The 18,391-nt window shown below is 38.1% G+C and overlaps 1 protein-coding gene across 1 annotated transcript in view; it reads left to right on the plus strand.

Moving 5' to 3' along the window:
• DOCK1 (dedicator of cytokinesis 1) overlaps positions 1–18,391 on the plus strand; it is a 332,981-nt gene that overhangs the window by 74,350 nt on the left and 240,240 nt on the right. Inside the window, exons 10-19 of the mRNA XM_085299124.1 lie at positions 366–501; positions 979–1,051; positions 3,712–3,854; positions 6,422–6,547; positions 8,043–8,167; positions 8,505–8,603; positions 9,826–9,898; positions 11,554–11,657; positions 12,149–12,332; positions 18,172–18,269. Of these exons, the coding sequence (XP_085155250.1) occupies positions 366–501; positions 979–1,051; positions 3,712–3,854; positions 6,422–6,547; positions 8,043–8,167; positions 8,505–8,603; positions 9,826–9,898; positions 11,554–11,657; positions 12,149–12,332; positions 18,172–18,269 (1,161 nt within the window). The remainder of the gene's footprint in view (positions 1–365; positions 502–978; positions 1,052–3,711; positions 3,855–6,421; positions 6,548–8,042; positions 8,168–8,504; positions 8,604–9,825; positions 9,899–11,553; positions 11,658–12,148; positions 12,333–18,171; positions 18,270–18,391) is intronic.

Raw genomic sequence — 18,391 nt, forward strand, 5'->3', positions numbered from 1 at the left:
GACGTGGAATTATCTCCACAGGGAATGGTCCTGGCGAAGAGTAGTGTGAGACATTTCTCATAAGTGACTACTGAAAAATGCTAAACACCTAAGTTTCTCCTCTTCTGTATTTGTGAAGATTTAACTTATTAGAAAGGACTTTAAATTAGAAATGATTTGGCTTTCAAAGCAATTAATTTGCACAGAATTCAAGATGAGACGTTAAGTACTGGTATGAAAATTCTTTCACTGTGAGAATAATTTGCTCTGGTGCTAGAGGCTAGTTTGACAAAAGCAGATTCTAAGCAACAAACTTCTTCTGTCTTCTAAAATAGAACTTGAAATTCAATTTGTATAAGTAATCTGAAGGAACTAATATTTCCTAGGACCTTGGCAGCAAAGACCTGAAAAGAGAGAAAATCAGTTTTGTGTGTCAAATTGTGAGAGTGGGCAGAATGGAACTGAGAGACAACAATACGAGAAAATTAACCTTTGGGCTCCGGCGGCCTTTTGGAGTAGCAGGTAACTTTTCTTTGTTCATTAGATCTGTCTGTGTTAAACTTCACGGTTACATAGGAGGTTGTGTGTGAGAAACTCCGGTAGGATTGTATAAATTAAAATGTGTTCGTGGTTTAATCAGATTTATCACTCTGCTGTAGGATTTCCTGTAGCTTTCAGGAACTGCAGTTGGGTAAAGATCACAAAGGTGGCAAAGTGCGAGTCCTTGTGGTGGTTCTTCACAGGCAAAAGTTTGAAGATAAAAAACTAGAACTAACAAAAATTCTTATTTATTAAGTCAGTTCTGTTTCTTTGCACAGTTAGTTTTTATTTGAAACTAAATGTTGTTCTATGCCATGATGATTCTGAAATTGTATTTTTGTAAGCAACTTGTAATAGAGGTGGAGTTACTGTTTCCAGTGCCTGGTGTATTCCAGTGAATTCAAAACCCTTCTTCCTGCGTTGATCATTTAATTCTATACATTTTGTTCTTGTTTTCAGTAATGGATGTAACTGACATAATTAACGGGAAAGTTGATGACGAGGACAAACAACACTTCATACCATTTCAACCGTAAGTAGGGAATAATTGAAAGCATGAGCAGAAGCGTTACAAAATCAGCTAATGAACTTAGTCTTGGGGTTGATACGAATGTTCTGTAGATATTCTGAAGTAAAAAATGTACTTGTTTTTGAAGTTTTAACTTGTGCAGTACTTACTAATATTTCTTCTTGATAATTTCCCGTTATTTATAGTAGTGGTAGCTCCAGGAAATTATGTTTTTTAAGCCCTGAGTTTAAAACGTGCATTCTCTGTTTTGTTTTCTTCTTTCTTGTTGTTTAAAGGTGCCAGAGAGATAATGTGTAAGAGGAGATACTTAAAATAGTTACATTGTTTGTTCAATATATAAATGAATATATATATGTATTGGTTGTTCAAATCTGACTGAGAATGCTAATGATCAGCAGCGTTGCCAACATCCGCTACAGGTTATTTCTGTGAAATGAGTTAATGATAACACTTACCCTTTTCTTGGTAGCAGATATAATTTCATGGTAGGGGCCACAGTAACTGCATAGAAACAAATGGTAAAAATTTGAAAGATGACTAGAATCTGTTCTCTTACTTCAACTTTATCTTGGGAGACTTTTACCAGAAACCTGAAGGATTTTGGTTGGGTGATGTGGAAGATTTATCTGCTGCGCATGTCTGTTATAGTTACTTTACAGAATCAAGAAGTCCAGTCTCTTAGATGGACCTGGTTTTATTTGTAGTCACCCAAAATTACATACCTTCCCAGACCAACTCTTAAGATTGCTGACATGAAGATTGTGGTGTATTTTTTTTTTTTTTTTAGCTTGTTTATTTGCTTGTTTTGGTGTCTCAAAAGTAATGACTAGGATAATAGAATGAAAAAGTTATAGCCACTCTGTTTAGAGTGAACAATAATTGAATTAGACAATAGTTAATGTAGAGCTTTTGGGGGAAAGAGAGGGAGAAAATATAAAAATATACAGCGCGTTATGTGAAATCTAATCATGGTGTCCCTGTAAAGCAAAATAAATGTTGACGTCAGTATTTCCAGTAATATTGAAGATCAGCTTGGACTTCAAGCCATAAAATCATACCAAGAAATACTGAATTTTTCGTACTGGTCTGAATTTTTGTATGCAGATATGTGCATAAGTATTATTAATTTTGAAAGAAATATTTTTATATGAAAGCTTATTAACTAAGAAGAATGTGGTGATATTCAATTCCATCTGTAGTTCATAGGTTTTTTTCTGTTGAGTGGGGAAAGGTAGAAGGGATAGGTCGAATACATGCGCGTAAAATGTGAACCTTCAGTTTTACAGTTGCGTGAAATGTAGATTACAACCTGTTCAAAACAGTAAAGGATAGTTACATTAACCGAGTTCCCTGATTAATGTACTAATGGATATCTGGAGGGTTTCAGTAACTTTAATAAGCTTAAAATAATTTAATATCCAATTAATTTTACTTTAGAAAATAGGTCTAATTCAAGACATCTTGCAGTCTGCAAGAGCCTGTAGGGATGTTGAGAGAACTGTAAGGTCTGCAGGTGCTGTAGGGAGTGCAGGTGATGTATGCCTGATGTCTGGAAACACTTCATTTGTATGTAAAAATGTCAACGGAGTGGTGCAGAGGGTGTTAAACATTACGACAATTAGAAATTTAATGTTATTTTTAGCGAGAAACAAAGGCATTAAGAAAGAGAATTTGTTTATTGTATGGTAAACAATAGCAAGCTAATTTTTTAGTGTGGAAGTATGTGATGAAAATGAATCTTTGAATGAGAGTGGATGCTAATGGAACATCTAGTTTTCTGCTCCATTAAAACTGATTTATTTTTTCTGTGTCTATAAATCAGCTTTTTGAAAAGAAGTACAATGTAATTCTTTGCTACAATAAATTAAAATATCTTTCAGGGAAAAGTATGTACCAAACAGTATGAGTAATATGCAAACATGCAATGGATACTGCTGTCATCATTTCTAATGTACACTTAGGCTATATATATGAGCCGCACTTTTCTTCCCCATTTCATGCTTCGCTTCTGTTGTACCACATGCAATTCTGTTTTCGTATCTTTGTTTGTTTGTATTCATTCACTAGCCACAAATACAATGGCTGTCGAAAGCACTTGGCAAGATTATTTAAATGACACTTAATGCTGCTTTTTATTTATAGATTTCATCTTTTCATTTATTCATGAAATTTAACAAAATGTTTGGGTTATCTGCTTTTCATGTCCTCTGCGAAATTTTTAGTTGCTTTTCCTTCAAACACTATGCATTACTGCTTAATTTATAATTGTAGAAGTGACCCTGAAAGTTTAGCGGGGCCCATCTGCTATATACCTATTTTAGAAAACCTGCCTGTATAGGTTTTCACTGCTTAACAGGGGATTCTCAGGTGGGACACATCCTTCCTATCCCGATAAAGTATTACTGGGACCTGTGCATGCATGTTCCTGAAGGGAGAAGCAGCAAGCTAAGTTTGCTGTACTTCTCTTTAGTAGATCAGCATTTTTCTGATTAATGATCTTCCCGTGTCTGTCTTGTTACCTTTCCTGTCCTTTGTCTTGCGTTGACTAATCAATACTCTTTGTCACAACTATGATACGATCTTTTGTGTTCCCTTGTTACTGTGACTTCTGGTTTTCTGTGACCCTTTGTTTCCTGGTGTTGGTCGTCATGTGCATCCTCCAGGCTAGCGTTGGATGACGCCATTCGACACAAGCAGCTGAACATATCATCCCGTTTTTCACCCAGGGTGGCAGGGGAGAATGATTTCCTTCAGACTGTTATAAACAAAGTGATTGCTGCTAAAGAAGTTAACCACAAGGGTCAGGGTAAGTATTGTTCTTTATATAAACTGGCATGTAGAAAACATCTTACTGCTTGAATTACAACATGTGATTACTTTAATTTGGACTCCAGGGTGCATAATATTAACTTCAAGTTTTTGCTCCTCTTTAGTCTCAGAACATGTACTTGCACTGTTTTTTTTTCCCACTCTTTCCCATCCGCTCTGTACCTTTCTGCTATTCCCTCCTGCCCTCTTTATTCCCCCTCTCCAGTGTTAACTTGCTCAGCTGAAGTTGTCTGTCCTTCCCCTGCAGCGTGTGTGTAACGTGGACATCTTAATGTTTTTACCCTCCACACATAGTCTATTTCTGTATTTGAAACAGTGATTGAGGAAACTGGCTTTCCTGCCCTTCAGCTCTGGACTTTGGCCTCCACATGTTGAAGGAAGGAGTACTCCTTCTCCTGCCTGTTTTTCCTCCTCATTTTTCCTGTTAGCAACCGTGTTCACAGCAGTTGCCTCCCGATCAAGAAGACAAGGGAGTTACTGTCGTCAGAGCTGATACCAGTTAGTGCTCCAAGGTGGTGAGGACAGCTGCAGAACAAGACAACCCTGTTGATTACCTTGTCTTACAGGCTGTTAATGTCACCGTTCATAATTCAGTGTATGCTCTGCTGACATGAAATTGTGTTTGCTTCCAAAGTCTGTTTTTTGCATACAACACTTCTTGACTGTGATATGTCTCCCAGTTAAAGGGAGCTGTATGCTAGTTAACACTGTATTGGCTTTAGTCTCTTTTTGGTTTGGATTAACATCCTGTTAAGCATGCAAATGCAGAATTTCCAGTTAACACTCCGTATGTGAATATCTGTGTTGTTTGTAGAGGGTATCTGAACAATAGATATAAGGAAAACCATCTTCTTTTTTGTTGATTTTTGCTAATTTACAGTAAGGAAATAAATCTTAAATTGTTGATTCCTTATATTATCTATTAGCTAAACAGGAAAATCTAGACGTACTCTTTTTTTCCTATTTTCAGCTGCCACTGATGAATATTGTAAGGGAGAAAACTTGGTGAGACTTCTTTGATTCATTTCAAATTGTTTTCCCCCTCCCTCCAAAAAAAGAAACAAAAAAGGATGAAGCATAGTTGCTTAGCCAGTCATTGTAGGTACAGTTGCTATTTAATGAAATAGTGGCTGTTGGAGCTGTCTCTGGCAGCAAGTCAGCTTTTACAGCCTTTTATAAGATATTTTAATAGAAAAGAATGTTAGCTGCCAAATGTATACAAAATGAATGCATAGTTAATTGTGTGTGTAATGGGACAACCCACAATTTGAATGATGAAGACTTTTATTTTCATAGATCTTATTTTAGGACTTTTTTTTCTGAAAATTGCTGTTACAATTTTCATGCTCAACTTAATTGTCAGCCAACTTTACCAACTGTGTAAGAAATCATTCCTTTGTTTCTGTATCTCTTTCTCTGGCAGCTATGCCTGATGTTAGCTGGCAAGCAGTGGCTTCTTAGGGACACTTTCTGATAGTAAAGTGAAAAATGTAAACTGTGCAAATTGCTGTAGGGGTAAATTACTTTTTTGAGTTTCGTGCAGTAAAAGCAACTTACGTGGGAGGGAGTGATGAATCAATTCAGGGTACATATAAACTGTTGGTGCTGTCTTTATCGGTAACTAGATACTGGTTTTAATATTTCTTTAGTTCTTCCATTCTTCCATTCTAACCAATGTTGCCACTTCTGTTTTTTTTTTTTTTTTTTTTTTTTTTTTTCCCTGCTGTGGAAGATAAAACATTTCATTAGAAGGAGCTCCTGAGGATTTCAGAGGGTAGATACAAGCTTGAGGCAATCCTATTAATGGCTTAATAACCGTATTTCTACAAAACCCTTTGAGTAAGACTTCAGTGATAAGAGAGACTGTTTTTCAAAATACTATGAGGAAGGAGAATTCTTCTAGGGATGCTCCAGCTTCATCAAGGAAGCTGAAGGGCACTATAGGCTTGCTTATGTTCTTCACACTGCAAGCTTCAGTCTGTCCAGCTGATATCTGAAGATTTCAACTTCCTTATTCCAGTTTGCATGATCTGACAACCTGGTTTTCCTCTGAATTAATACCTATTATAGTGAAGCCGTTAGACTCTTACTGAAGTCTTTGGCTTTAGTAAGCCTGTGCACAGGAACCTGCGTGCATCTGTATTTGAATATGCTCTTTCACTGTGACCTGACTGTCTTGCCAAGAAGCCTCCTAGATGGTATTGCTAGAAGGTGCATGCTACAGAGACATAGCTCATCTTGCACAGATTTTCAGCTTCTCTGTGGGTGTTATTTTTATTTTTTTTATTTAAATAGCTTATCAGCTTCAAGATGTGGATTTTTTTTTTCTTTTCCAAGAAGTTTGCTATAATAGAACTATAGGTTAAGTGTACTGTACTCATATCTCGGTTTGAAGAGTTGTATTTGTATTTTGAGATTTTTCTTAAATGTGTGCTTTGAGTGTTGTAAAGTGTTATTTTTGTAAGGTAAAAATATTTGTAAGTGTTTTTTCTATAATAACTAGAAAAAAACACAAGTTTAACAATTGTGTTCTTTACACAACAGGTCTGTGGGTGACTTTGAAACTTCTTCCAGGAGATATTCATCAGATTAGAAAAGAATTTCCACATTTAGTGGACAGGTCCACAGCTGTGGCTCGGAAAATGGGGTTTCCAGAGATTATTATGCCTGGTAAGTATAAACTACTGGATTGGGATCCTAGTAAGAATAACATTTTCATATCGGTTAAAATAAAGATGGTAATCCGAATTACATAACTTCAACAACCTCATTTTGTCACTAAAATATTTTTATTTTTGATCACTTCTTTTTTTAAAAGAAAAAGATTTTAAAATGTTAAATCCACAAAAACATTGTGCTGACTGTGTTAGTGCACATAGGTAAGTTTCAGTAAGTGTTTATTTCATCTGTTTCCGGTTTTTAAAATTTTGCCCATGCTATAGCTGAATCTTCTTTGCAATTGTTAAAAGTTCAAAAAGAGCCAGAGTAAAGTGTATGTTCAAGTGAACAATTAAATGGATTCAGCATTCATTGTAAGTGTATGAATTGTGTGCCATTGTGCTGAATTAATTTTGCTTTGTTAGCTTTTAACCTTCTTTAAATATGTGTACGTGAAGGAGCTGTGGTGAGGGTGGGGAAAAAAGGAACCAAGGTATGATGTACATTGGAAATACATCATCAAAGGAGCTAGTCTCCTTTAATCTGCTTCATGTTATTTGCTTAGCAAGGACTTATGTAAGATGCATCTCTTGCAATGAAGCAAGACCAGAAAGCAGATGAGGTGTTTGGAAGGAATAACTTGATTTAGAGATACACAAGTGACTTAAGGTTGTGCTAGATTTTGGTAATATGTTTGAAAGAGCCGTGTGTGTGTATGCAGAACCGTATAGTTGCTACCTCTATTCTTGACATTTTAAATATCTCTTGTTTTCAAATATATCCAATACGGTGCAAGTGTCTCAACATCTCTACTTGTTATGATGGTATGTGGCATATAGATCATCTGTCTCATGAAATTACTGAAAGTCACCTATTTGAATGCTTTCAGCATTTGAATTGAATGATGATGTAGTTGGAGAGTGTTTTAAGACATAAAGCTAAATATAACCCCTCCTTGCATTGCCCCAAGCAGCAAACCTGTCAAGCCATCTCCCAACTTAAAAGATTAAGCAGACATCTGTAGACTTTTTTTTTAATTAAAAATATTAAAGTACCAGTTGTTTGGAATAAATTAATGATAATACTGAAATTCATCCTTTCAAGATAATACAGAGTTAAAATTAGTGATTAAAAAAAAGAAAATGGAAGTTTGATAAGATATTTTTGGAGTAATAGGGTATTTGCTGTTAATGACATGACCTTCTTTCACTTCAAAAACACTTGTGGATGTTTTGGCTTTCTGGAGTTATCTTAATTCGTCTTGGTACACCATGCCTTGATAGGTCAAATCGTAGCAGTCTTAGCCCAGTTCTAGCTAAATATACCTTGTTTCAGTACTATTTGTCGTGTATGTTCAAGATGATGTGGCTTTTTAATGTTTTGCTATCTATGTGTATAATTATCCTTAAAATGCCTTGGGCATTGGTTCCCTGCGTTGTTGGTTTCACAAATCAGCAGGTGCAGTCTGTGAAAATCACTAAAAGCTTTGTCCTCTCTTTTCTTTTAGGTGATGTTCGTAATGACATCTATGTAACATTGGTTCAGGGCGATTTTGACAAAGGCAGTAAAACAACAGCAAAGAACGTGGAAGTTACAGTGTCTGTTTATGATGAAGATGGCAAAAGATTAGAGGTATTAATGTTGTTAACATCTGTGGGGTGGTTGTGTGGATGTTTTCTTTTTCTTTCCTTTGAACTTCTAGTGTGCTTCAATTTGAGCCTTTTCAGTGTCTTTCCAGATATTTGTCAGCGTGTTTACTTTGATTTGCAACAAGGTTTTGTAACATTTCATAACTAAATACATTTTGTGATACTAATACACGCTGTTCAATGCTCATTTTAAGAGGAGCTCTGAGCGTAGGCCATTCTGTCTTATTTTGATCTACTTGCTAACTTTCTTTTCCTTCTCCAGTGAAAAAATGGAGTTTAAGATAGGTGTTAACACTTTCTCTATTGTTTCTATTTTCAAGAGTGTTATTTTTCCTGGTGCTGGTGATGAAGCCATCTCAGAGTACAAGTCAGTAATATACTATCAAGTAAAGCAGCCTCGCTGGTTTGAGACTGTAAAGGTATATAATAATACATTAACTTCTCAAGTTAATCAAAAGTATGAATATAATTTTTTAGAGGAAAGATCTTGAAGCACAGAACTGGGGTTGTTAATGATTGTGACCGTGTTTAAGAGCAGATAACAGGAAGGCATTTAGAGGTTGCTAGAAAATAGATTTGACTTTTATTAATAAATAATTTTATCCTTTTGATCAGGAAAACTGTTACAGGGGCATTCAAACATTTGTTTAGGAGTGAATTTTCTTTATTTCAAAGACTGACATAGAGAAGCAGCATATTGAGGTTAAAATGTGATTTCCACGGTGATGAACTCATCACTGTTTTGGATCTGGTTGATTGTGCTTTAAACTTGCTGAATTTGCTTAGCTTAGTAACACTTAAGCTAAAGCACCAGGCTTTAATGGATGAGGCTGATGCTAGCAGTCTGAAATATATTATGTCTAGCTGTAGTCAATGGAAGCAGTGCTTCTGGACTGAAAACCTATATTCTTACCCACCCCTGCGTGCTTTTCTTTCAAGACCAAAGGTCCTCCTCACGGCATGTGGAGCCAGAAAGTGGCTTCCAGGGAGTCACAAAAACCTAGGTGTGGAGCTGAGGGAGCAAAGGCAGTACAGAAACTGGAAGTGATGGAATTAAGAAAATAAGACAGCTCTAGCAAAATACTGAGGGGGACAAGACTGTTGGTTACATCTCTGTTTTTTTCATTTTCCACATCATTTTTGGAAGTTAGTGGTTTTCAACAACATACGCAAGGTGAGAAGAGAAAAGAAGAGGGAGAAGAAAAAAAGATGGCAGTTAGTTGTTGAGCTGAATTGATAGGGGTTTCTCACAACTGTTGTCATCAGTAGTTATGGGTGGATCAGGTGTCACATCTCTGTGGCCTGGAGTATCTGCAGATCTTGTTGGGGAACTTTAGCAAGCTTGATTCTTTCCTTGTGTTTCTGCAAAAATAGTGATAATTTGCCCCCCCCCCCGGGGATTTGTGACCTCTCAAGGTCTTGTATGCAAAGCTAAGGCTGGTCATCCTTAACACTAATTCATTGGAAAGAGCCAAGACTCTTATTGAAAAAATATGAGAAAGCTAAAATAGTAATTGAAGACGTAGAACTGGCTTTCAAAGCATCTAGATGAAATTTGATAGTGGTATAAGCTGTTTGAAGATACAGTACTCAATGTTTTTTTTTTCTCCTTCCTGTTTCCTCCTTTCCCAATATGTGAAGGTTGCAATCCCTATTGAAGATGTGAACCGTAGTCACTTAAGGTTCACGTTCCGCCATAGATCATCGCAGGACTGTAAGTATTTCAGCCTTTTCATCATGATTCTTGTCAGCGTCCAGTGCTAATGTCTGCAGAAATGGGCATAAAGTTCCTAATTTGTACTACACTATTGTAATTGCTTTTAGTATAGGGATAAGATGTGTATTTTTCCTGCTTGTTTTATATTAAGATCTGAACTTCTTTTCCCTTTACGGCTTCTTCCTCACTCTTAACCTTTGGCATCGTCCTTTTCCTTTCCTACACAGTTTAGTTCTCTAAGTCAAATAAAAGGGCTAGTGAATAAAGCCTTTCAGTTAGCAACTGGAAGGGCTGTGGTATTGCATATCTGAGAGGTAGGATGAGTAGGGAAATAGTAAAGAAATCTAACAGTACTGTGTTTAAAATGGAACTCCAAAGTGAGGTGACAGTAGGCTTAACATCAGTAATTGCTGTGCTGACTATTGAGAAAATTGGTTTCCGCTTTTGGTTCTGACATTAACTTGTGGTTTGTTTTGAAGTAATTTGGATCTAAAGATATTTGAGAGCTTGTGGTTCACCTTGACTCTCTTGTAATGTGTCTGGCAGCTGAGATCCTTTGAGTTACTGAGGATCAAACCAAGACGGCTAGACAGTTTTTTTTCATTCTTTTTTTAATAGTTGCTTTATTAGTAATGTTTGGGAGTTGTGATTAATGTTCATTCAATGTAACCATTACATTGCAATTGTCTTGAATGCCTTTCAAAATCTGCAGCAAAACTTTTTACTGTAGAATAAGTGTTAATCAGATGTCCACTGGATGAATTTTAGGGTTTGTAACGCATGTATGCGTGTAATCCATGTAATCCATGTATGCGTGTGATGTGTTATTCCATTCTAGTTATTTAAAGACGTATGTTTTCTGAATTGGTCGTTAATCAATGATTTACTTTGCTTTCACTAGCAGCTCTCATTCCATTAAAGTATGTACAGAAAATGAGTGTCATAGTTATGACTGAACTACAAATTACTAGAGTTGGACAAACTTAAACGATGATGCAATAGTTTATATTGGTCTCAATTGAATATTCATTATAGACTGTGCATTTGGGTCACAGTGTTGTCTCGTAGGCTCCTTGGGCTAACTCAAGTTGATTGTACTTTCCTTCTCGTTTTATTTCTTACTGTACTTCGTGCTTTCTGTTTACTCCATTGCCTTTTTTTAAAAAAACAAACAAATAAACAAAACAAAACAAAAAAAAATCTTGGCTGTGCCACTCCAGCCATTGTTGCGGATCAAATTCCTGTTTTGGCTCTTGGGTTCCAACACTAAATGGCAGATGAGGTCCGCATTGCTGATCTTTAAATCCTTACTCTAGTTACAGAGCACTACCATTTTTTTTTAAGTCTGAAAAACATGAGCATTATAATTGCATCAGATATTTTAAGTTGCCTCAATTCAGTGCTTTCAGTAAACAGATTTTAGACATATTAAGCGTTTAGCTGCTCCTGGTGTGGTCAGGTTCTTATGCATTTATTTTTCAAATTTTTGGGTTTTATCTTATATATAAAAGACCCTCTCCTAATTTCTTATACATTTTTCTCCATTTGAGAATCTTTACTGTGGTCACGCACTTACAGGGTGTTTGTTTTTTGAGATTTAGGTGAAGTGTATTTACTGAATATTTAACTATGTGTTTGTTTATTTTTAACAGCCAAAGACAAATCTGAGAAAATATTTGCCCTAGCATTTGTGAAGCTCATGAGATATGATGGAACAACTTTGAGAGATGGAGAACATGACCTTATAGTTTATAAGGTAGATTTTTGAGATACTTTAGTCTTTCCATAATAGCCAAATGAGTGTGAGGATTATTTACTTTTAGTGAATTACTTTTGTTTTACATGAATTTCATTGTAACTGCATAGAAAAATACGTTACAGAAATTATCAGGCAGATAAATACCACTTACTGTGCAGTTGGCCTGTTTGGCAAGTTGATGGTTAAACGTCGAACATGATTTTCTGGGAATGTTTTAGTGGTTGAATTTCCAAGAGTTGTCACTGCATCTTTCTTATATGGATATTTATGGCTGGAGAAGTTGCTTCTCCAGCCCTCTAAAGTGTCACTTCTTGATGGCTGCAGATGGATTAGTGATTAATTCTTACTCTTAAAGACCCACTGGATACTTCCAGTTCTGGAGCAAACCTAAGAAAATACAGTGTAAAAACAAACTTTTATTATTACCAGGGCTTTTTTCAAGATTTTTCTTAATTATGTTTTGTATTGCACTTAAAACACTGCTGCAGGCAGAAGCGAAGAAGCTGGAGGATGCCTCTACGTATTTAAGTCTGCCATCCACTAAAATAGAATTGGAAGAAAAGGGACACTCTGCTACAGGAAAGAGCATGCAGAACCTTGGAAGCTGCACCATCAGCAAAGACTCCTTCCAGATTTCCACTCTAGTTTGTTCAACAAAGCTTACTCAGAATGGTAAGTTCACAGAAGTGCCAAGCTTCTGTTCCTTGCAATTTGAGTGGAGGTGTGTATGTTGACTTTTTCTGTCTTTTCTCTCCTCCTTCACCTGTGTGGGCTTGTCAGTTGTGCAATATGGAGCGTTGGATGAATTGTCTGGACACGATACAAGCATGTGCGGAGAGCTTGGTATCCAACCTGTGCTCTGCCCATGTACTTTCTTTTGCTTAAGAACAGTGTATATCTGTATGGTAGCGGAGTGTTTCTGTATCCATTTAACCGAGGCTGCTTCCGTTTGTCATGTAGTTGAAACTTGCACTGAATTATACTGAACACATACTCTACAGCATTGTTTTTTTTTTGTTTTGTTTTGTTTTTTTGTGGATGTCAAATAGCACTAAGGACTGGTGTTCCCTTGTGTGCTCCCTCCTAAGAACAGGTAATGTCATGGCTGTGGTCCCAAATAAGCTGTTTCGTGAGATTTCTGAGGTGAAATATTCTGTATTTTCTGCATGACCTGAAGAAAGCTTTGCCATCATCTTATGTTGGGCAGAAGATACATGAGCAGGAGAGGACAGGAGGATTTAGAGGGGCCTCCACGTAGCACAGACTGCTAGGATTGGAGTTGGCATGTTCCTTTTAAAACTGCCTTACGTACATTTTTCGTCTTTGTTAGCTGGCTGCCTGCATATAAAGCCTGTGGAAACTAGTGCTCATGACAGCCACAAAGCAAGTATTTCACATAGCCAGCCTGTGCCTTCTCTTTCCTTTCTGTGCTTAGTTGCCATGGAGTGATCCCTTGTTCTCCTTGCTGCTCCAGAAGGAGACTCTGGAGTGTGGGTGGGTCACTTAGAAGCAAGTCAGTCATCTGTGGGAAAGGGATTGCTCCTTGGTGATTCATGAAAAGTGAGGGCTCTGGACAGAGGGAGCAGCTGAGAGCATCAGATGTCAAGGCTCTGGGTGCGAAGGGTTTGGGATGGGGGGTAACTGCTGAAATTAGTGACTTCAATGGCTTCTTTGTTCAGCTCTGTCCGCGGAGGTTGTTGACTGTGCTGATACGACCTCCTAGTCACCTCACAGTTTTGCTGCAGTCTTTTCAGTGATATCTCTATTAAAGCACATTCTAGCTATTTTGTATTCAGAGCACATCGGATTCACTGCAGTCTGGCAGTCTTATAGCCTGAGAGGATGCTCAGCAAAAATTCAGAAATAATTTTGGAATTCCATTGCAAATATGGAATCGTATCTTGAGGAGAAAGCAGTGATTTTTGTGGTTTGGTACAACACAGAAACCAGCTAGCATGTGGAATTGAGCTGCTTGCTGCTTTTTGTTTGTCACTGAGATTAGAGGTTTTTCCCCAGCGTTTCCTAATGCTTATTAGTATTTAGAAATATTTCACAGCGGTCAATATATTGACTTTGCTTTCACAGAAGAAATGTTACTAAAATTAAGACCAAGAGAAGATTTTTGTGTGTTATTTGCATATCATTTGCTTTGGACTGCTGATCGTCGTTTAATGTTATTGATAATTACATTGTCTGTGAAACTTCCTAGAGGTGAGCCTTTCAAAGTATTATGACGTTACTAAACAAGATCACCAGTTGTTCTTAGGCAATTTAGAAAGAGGATTAAAAAGTATGCTATTAAACCCCTGCAAATCTCGTTTATCACCTAAAAAATTGGCAGTGCTGTTCAGATTGTAGTTTCTGAAGCTGATTTTTACTTCTGTAGAATTGTTAGCTGATATTGTTCCTTTTAATTTTTTAACAACAACAAAAAAATCATGATTATGCTCATTTACCAAAATGGTGATCCAAAGGAGAACATTGTGTTCTGGGCCATCTGCATTATTTCTTTCACCTTTGGTAAGCATTTTAGAATTGGCTTTAAAAAATTTTTTTTTTTGTAATTTTGAAAGTGGGTAGTAAATCATATTTTTCTGTGTTATATTTGATGTTGCAGACTGTCCTATGTATAAGCTCTTTGGATATTCTTGATTTTCATTCTTTAAGAACAGTAACCTGTAAATGTTGCTTTTTTGGTAGTATCTTGTGTCCTTAGCATCTGAGAAGTCTCCTGAGTAGTAAAATTTGGCACTGATGAGACTTCAGCTAGTTTCTTTGAGAGAACAGGATTTTTAAGTTATTTACTTGGTTAACATTTGAACAGGTGTTCGTGATTCATGGCAGAATGCATTAGTAGCAACAAACTGTCTCCTGGCCTTTTCTTAGGCTTTGCGATTCATTTTGAGTAAGAGTATCAGTGTAAGTTCAAGAGAAAATAATAACAAAAAAACCCTCCCCAAAACAAACATTCCTCCAACCCCACCAAACAAAACTAACCAAACAGAAACCATCCTTCCCCCACCAACCTGATGAATGAGGAAGCAAATCAGGTCTTTGAGGCATGGGAACATGCTGTTCAGCTGTTTGATTCTTGATGAGACTGCCCTCCCTTGTCACTTGAGGCAGAATCTGCAGTCAGTATATGCCTCTGTTTTTATTCTGCGCTCAAGACTTCTTGACAGAGATACCCTGTATGGGCTGAAGAGCACTGTGATGTGAACACCAAGTGTATTTTTATGCAAAGCGGTAGAGTCTTTATCTTAAACCTCTAGAACTTAAGGCGGTGTGAAGCTTGCGTCAGAAAAGAGACCTGTTCAGGTGGTGATCAGCAATGTCACTGTCACGAGTGTCTTAGCATGCGTAGTGGCACTGGGTCCTCTGCCTTATCTGGGGGACTGACCGTCTCTTTGATGCCTCATGTTTGCTTTGTAGCTGCTGATGTGTTGGGGGTTCTGACCGCATTAGCGGACACCCCAAGGTGGTTTATTTTAGGCTGGAAATGAAACTTGATCCAATATGTTACGGGATATCCCCTTGCAATTGGGAGCATCTCAGTCGATCTGTTTGTCTGGAGCCAAGGGACTTTGGACCTTCTGTGCTTCAGGTGGGTGGATAGCAAGGTCTGCTTTGGATCAATTCGTGATGTCAGGACCAGGTCCTGACATAGATGTGTATTTTTGCTTTCCTTCCAACTGCCCTCACTGAGTTGTGACAAACTGAGATCTTGTTTACTCCAGCATAGGCCGAGGAGTTTTGGTATTTGAGTCATCTCATTCTGTCAGTTAGAAGCAAATACAGAAGGAGGAACAAAATGGCATCAAAAGCAACATCCCCTTCTACATGAACTGCCTGTGGATAGTATGTCTGATCAATACCTGTTGTGAGATCATCAGGACGGACGTTGTTTTATTATTAGGGTGATAAGAGTAGAACTGGAAATACACTAGTGACTTTGCTGAAAAATTCCTCTGAACACCAATAGCCAGAGAGTTGTCTAGTGGTTTACATGTGTGTTTGCTCTTGTGAAGCATCCAGAGAGTGTGTACTGCTTACTAAAAGCATTTCTAAGTTTCCCTTTCTGCCTGAAAGACTCTTAAAGCTCTAGATAATAGTAGGTGTTACTGATCCAGAGGCATGAGCTGGGAAATGCAAAATTTCGAGGAACCAAGGAGACCAGGCTTTTGTAGAACAGTTTAGAAAATTCTGCTTAGTCATTTAATCATTCAATTAATAAGTAATGACTAAGGCAGTGTATACATGACCAATTCAGGTGCTAGAGTGGCATAACAATGAAGGTGATGTGAATACAAAATTAAAATAAAACAAGTCATGAAAAGAAGAAAATCTTAAGAGGAAAGATTACTTCAAAGGAAAGACATTGGAATTAAATAAAATAAAGCCTTCATCTCTATTAGGCATCATTGTACAATCACAAATTACCTTGATCTGAATGACATACAAAGATGATGAAGGCGGCTCGTTTTGATTTGAGGACTGCTCAGAGGGGGAATTATCCTATGGAGAATTGCAGCTCATTCCACTAAAAGTAGTCTTATTTCTTCTGTTGAACCAAACATCCTGGGGAATGTATAGCAGCTGCATTGTCTCTCCATATGATTCATAGAATAAACACGCCTCTGCGGTTGCAGATTTTCCTAAGCATTTTATTGCTTTGAATGTTTGAATAAAATACATGAGGGTGATTGGTTGGGGTAAGGTATTTGTCATTGCTGGTAGGAGTTCCCCTTGGCAGAATTCACATAAGTATTAACCATATTTTTGGGGATGCGGGGAATGGTCATAGAATCATAGATTCAGTAAGGTTGGAAGGGACCTCCGGAGATCATCTAGTCCAACCCCCTGCTCAGCAGGGTCACCTAGAGCATGGTAGACAGGGCTGCATCCAGGTAGGCCTTGAAGATCTCCAGAGAAGGAGACACCACAACCTCTCTGGGCAACCTGGTCCAGGGCTCCGTCACTCTCACAGGGAAGAAATTCCCCCTCACACTCAGGCGGAACTGCCTGTGCTTCAGTTTCTGCCCATTGCCTCTTGTCCTGTCACACGGGACAACTGAAACGAGTTTGTCCCCGTCCCCTTGACACCCTCCCTTCAGGTCCTTATACACATTGATCAGATCCCCCCTCAGTCTTCTCTTCCCCAGGCTGAAGAGGCCCAGCTCTCACAGCCGTTCCTCGTAGGGCAGGTGCTCCAGCCCTCTGACCATCTTCGTAGCCCTACACTGGACTCTCTCCAGTAGCTCCATGTCTCTCTTGGACTGGGGAGCCCAGAACTGGACGCAGTACTCGAGATGAGGCCTCCCCAGGGCTGAGTAGAGGGGCAGGATCACCTCCCTCGACCTGCTGGCAACAGTCTTCCTAATAGAGCCCAGGAGACCCTTGGCCTTCCTGGCCACAAGGGCACATTACTGGCTCATGGTCAATTTGTCATCCACCAGCACTCCCAGGTCCTTCTCTGCAGAGCTGCTCTCCAGCAGGTCGGCCACCAGCTTGTCATGTGCACTAATAATCTAGTGGCTAAATTAAAGGCAGTCTTTAAAACCTCTTTTCTCTCTTTGGCTCTTCTGCTGAGAATGAGTTACAGAGAAAGTTTGTGTTGCACTGAAAGGAGACCTTTAGTGAGGCTGGGAGAAGTGTTTCTTCGATGCTAGGCTCACACAGGTGGGGCATGCATCTCAGATAATGCTGGTATGGGTATAACTTACTGGCATTCTAGTGTGATCGTTAATATTTACTAGCATGCTTATTTGCAGATGGAACACAATTGTCCGTGGGCAAATACCTGAAGGATACTGCGAAATGATGCTCTGTTTCTTTCATGACTAATGAAAGTTTATTTTCTCTGTTCCCTTAGTTTCATTGAATGATGAAGTGACATGACCTTAGCAGTGGGATTGTAACCTGGGAGCAGGACTACTTTCACCTGACTTGTTTCATGATCTGATCTGTTTTGTGTCTTAGCTGTCCAGTACTTGGAAGTGCTCAAGGAATCTGGACATGAGGAGTTATTAAGCAGACAGCTTTCCACTGAATTAGCTTAGTTTGCAACTGTTTGCCTTGCCTTTTCTCTTATTTTGTTTTCACTTTATTCAGCGAGAGCAAGGAAGCTAGAAACATGAACACTCAAAGAATTGCAACCATGTAGATATCACTGTGTTGGTGGCTGACTAATTTCATTTTGGCTGCTTCTTCTAAATACAACTGTTGTGTACAGCAGAATTAAAACTGAAGGATCAGACTTCCTTGGCCTAGATTTTAATGCTGACATGCCAAAAGCAATCGACTTTCTTGAAAGCCTTTCAGAATTCTTTCATGATAGAAATACTGTACTTGGTTTCTGCAGTGTAAGGCATATAATAGAAATATATTATTGTCCAGTAGGAATGACTAACCTGTGGAAGTAAAGATTTTGTTTGTCCTGAATATAGTTACAGTGTGCGAGTAAAAGTAGCTATCCTGCATATGATTTTTTTTTTTTTTTTCTTTCCCCTAGTTGATCTCTTGGGACTTCTGAAATGGCGATCAAATACAAATCTGTTGCAGCAGAATTTGAAGCAGTTAATGAAAGTTGATGGTGGTGAAGTGGTTAAGGTAATAAGTTAGCTCCTTTAAAAATGAATTTGATACTGTAATTTTGCTGTATCCTGTATTTCAAAGTATTCTCTTCCCCCCTGTAGCACCCTGCACAAACACACAGGAAACTGTAACTAGGT

Source organism: Rhea americana, unplaced genomic scaffold, assembly GCF_003343005.1.
Source record: "Rhea americana isolate MKP2758 unplaced genomic scaffold, rheAme1 scaffold_145, whole genome shotgun sequence".
Classification (NCBI taxonomy): domain Eukaryota; kingdom Metazoa; phylum Chordata; class Aves; order Rheiformes; family Rheidae; genus Rhea; species Rhea americana.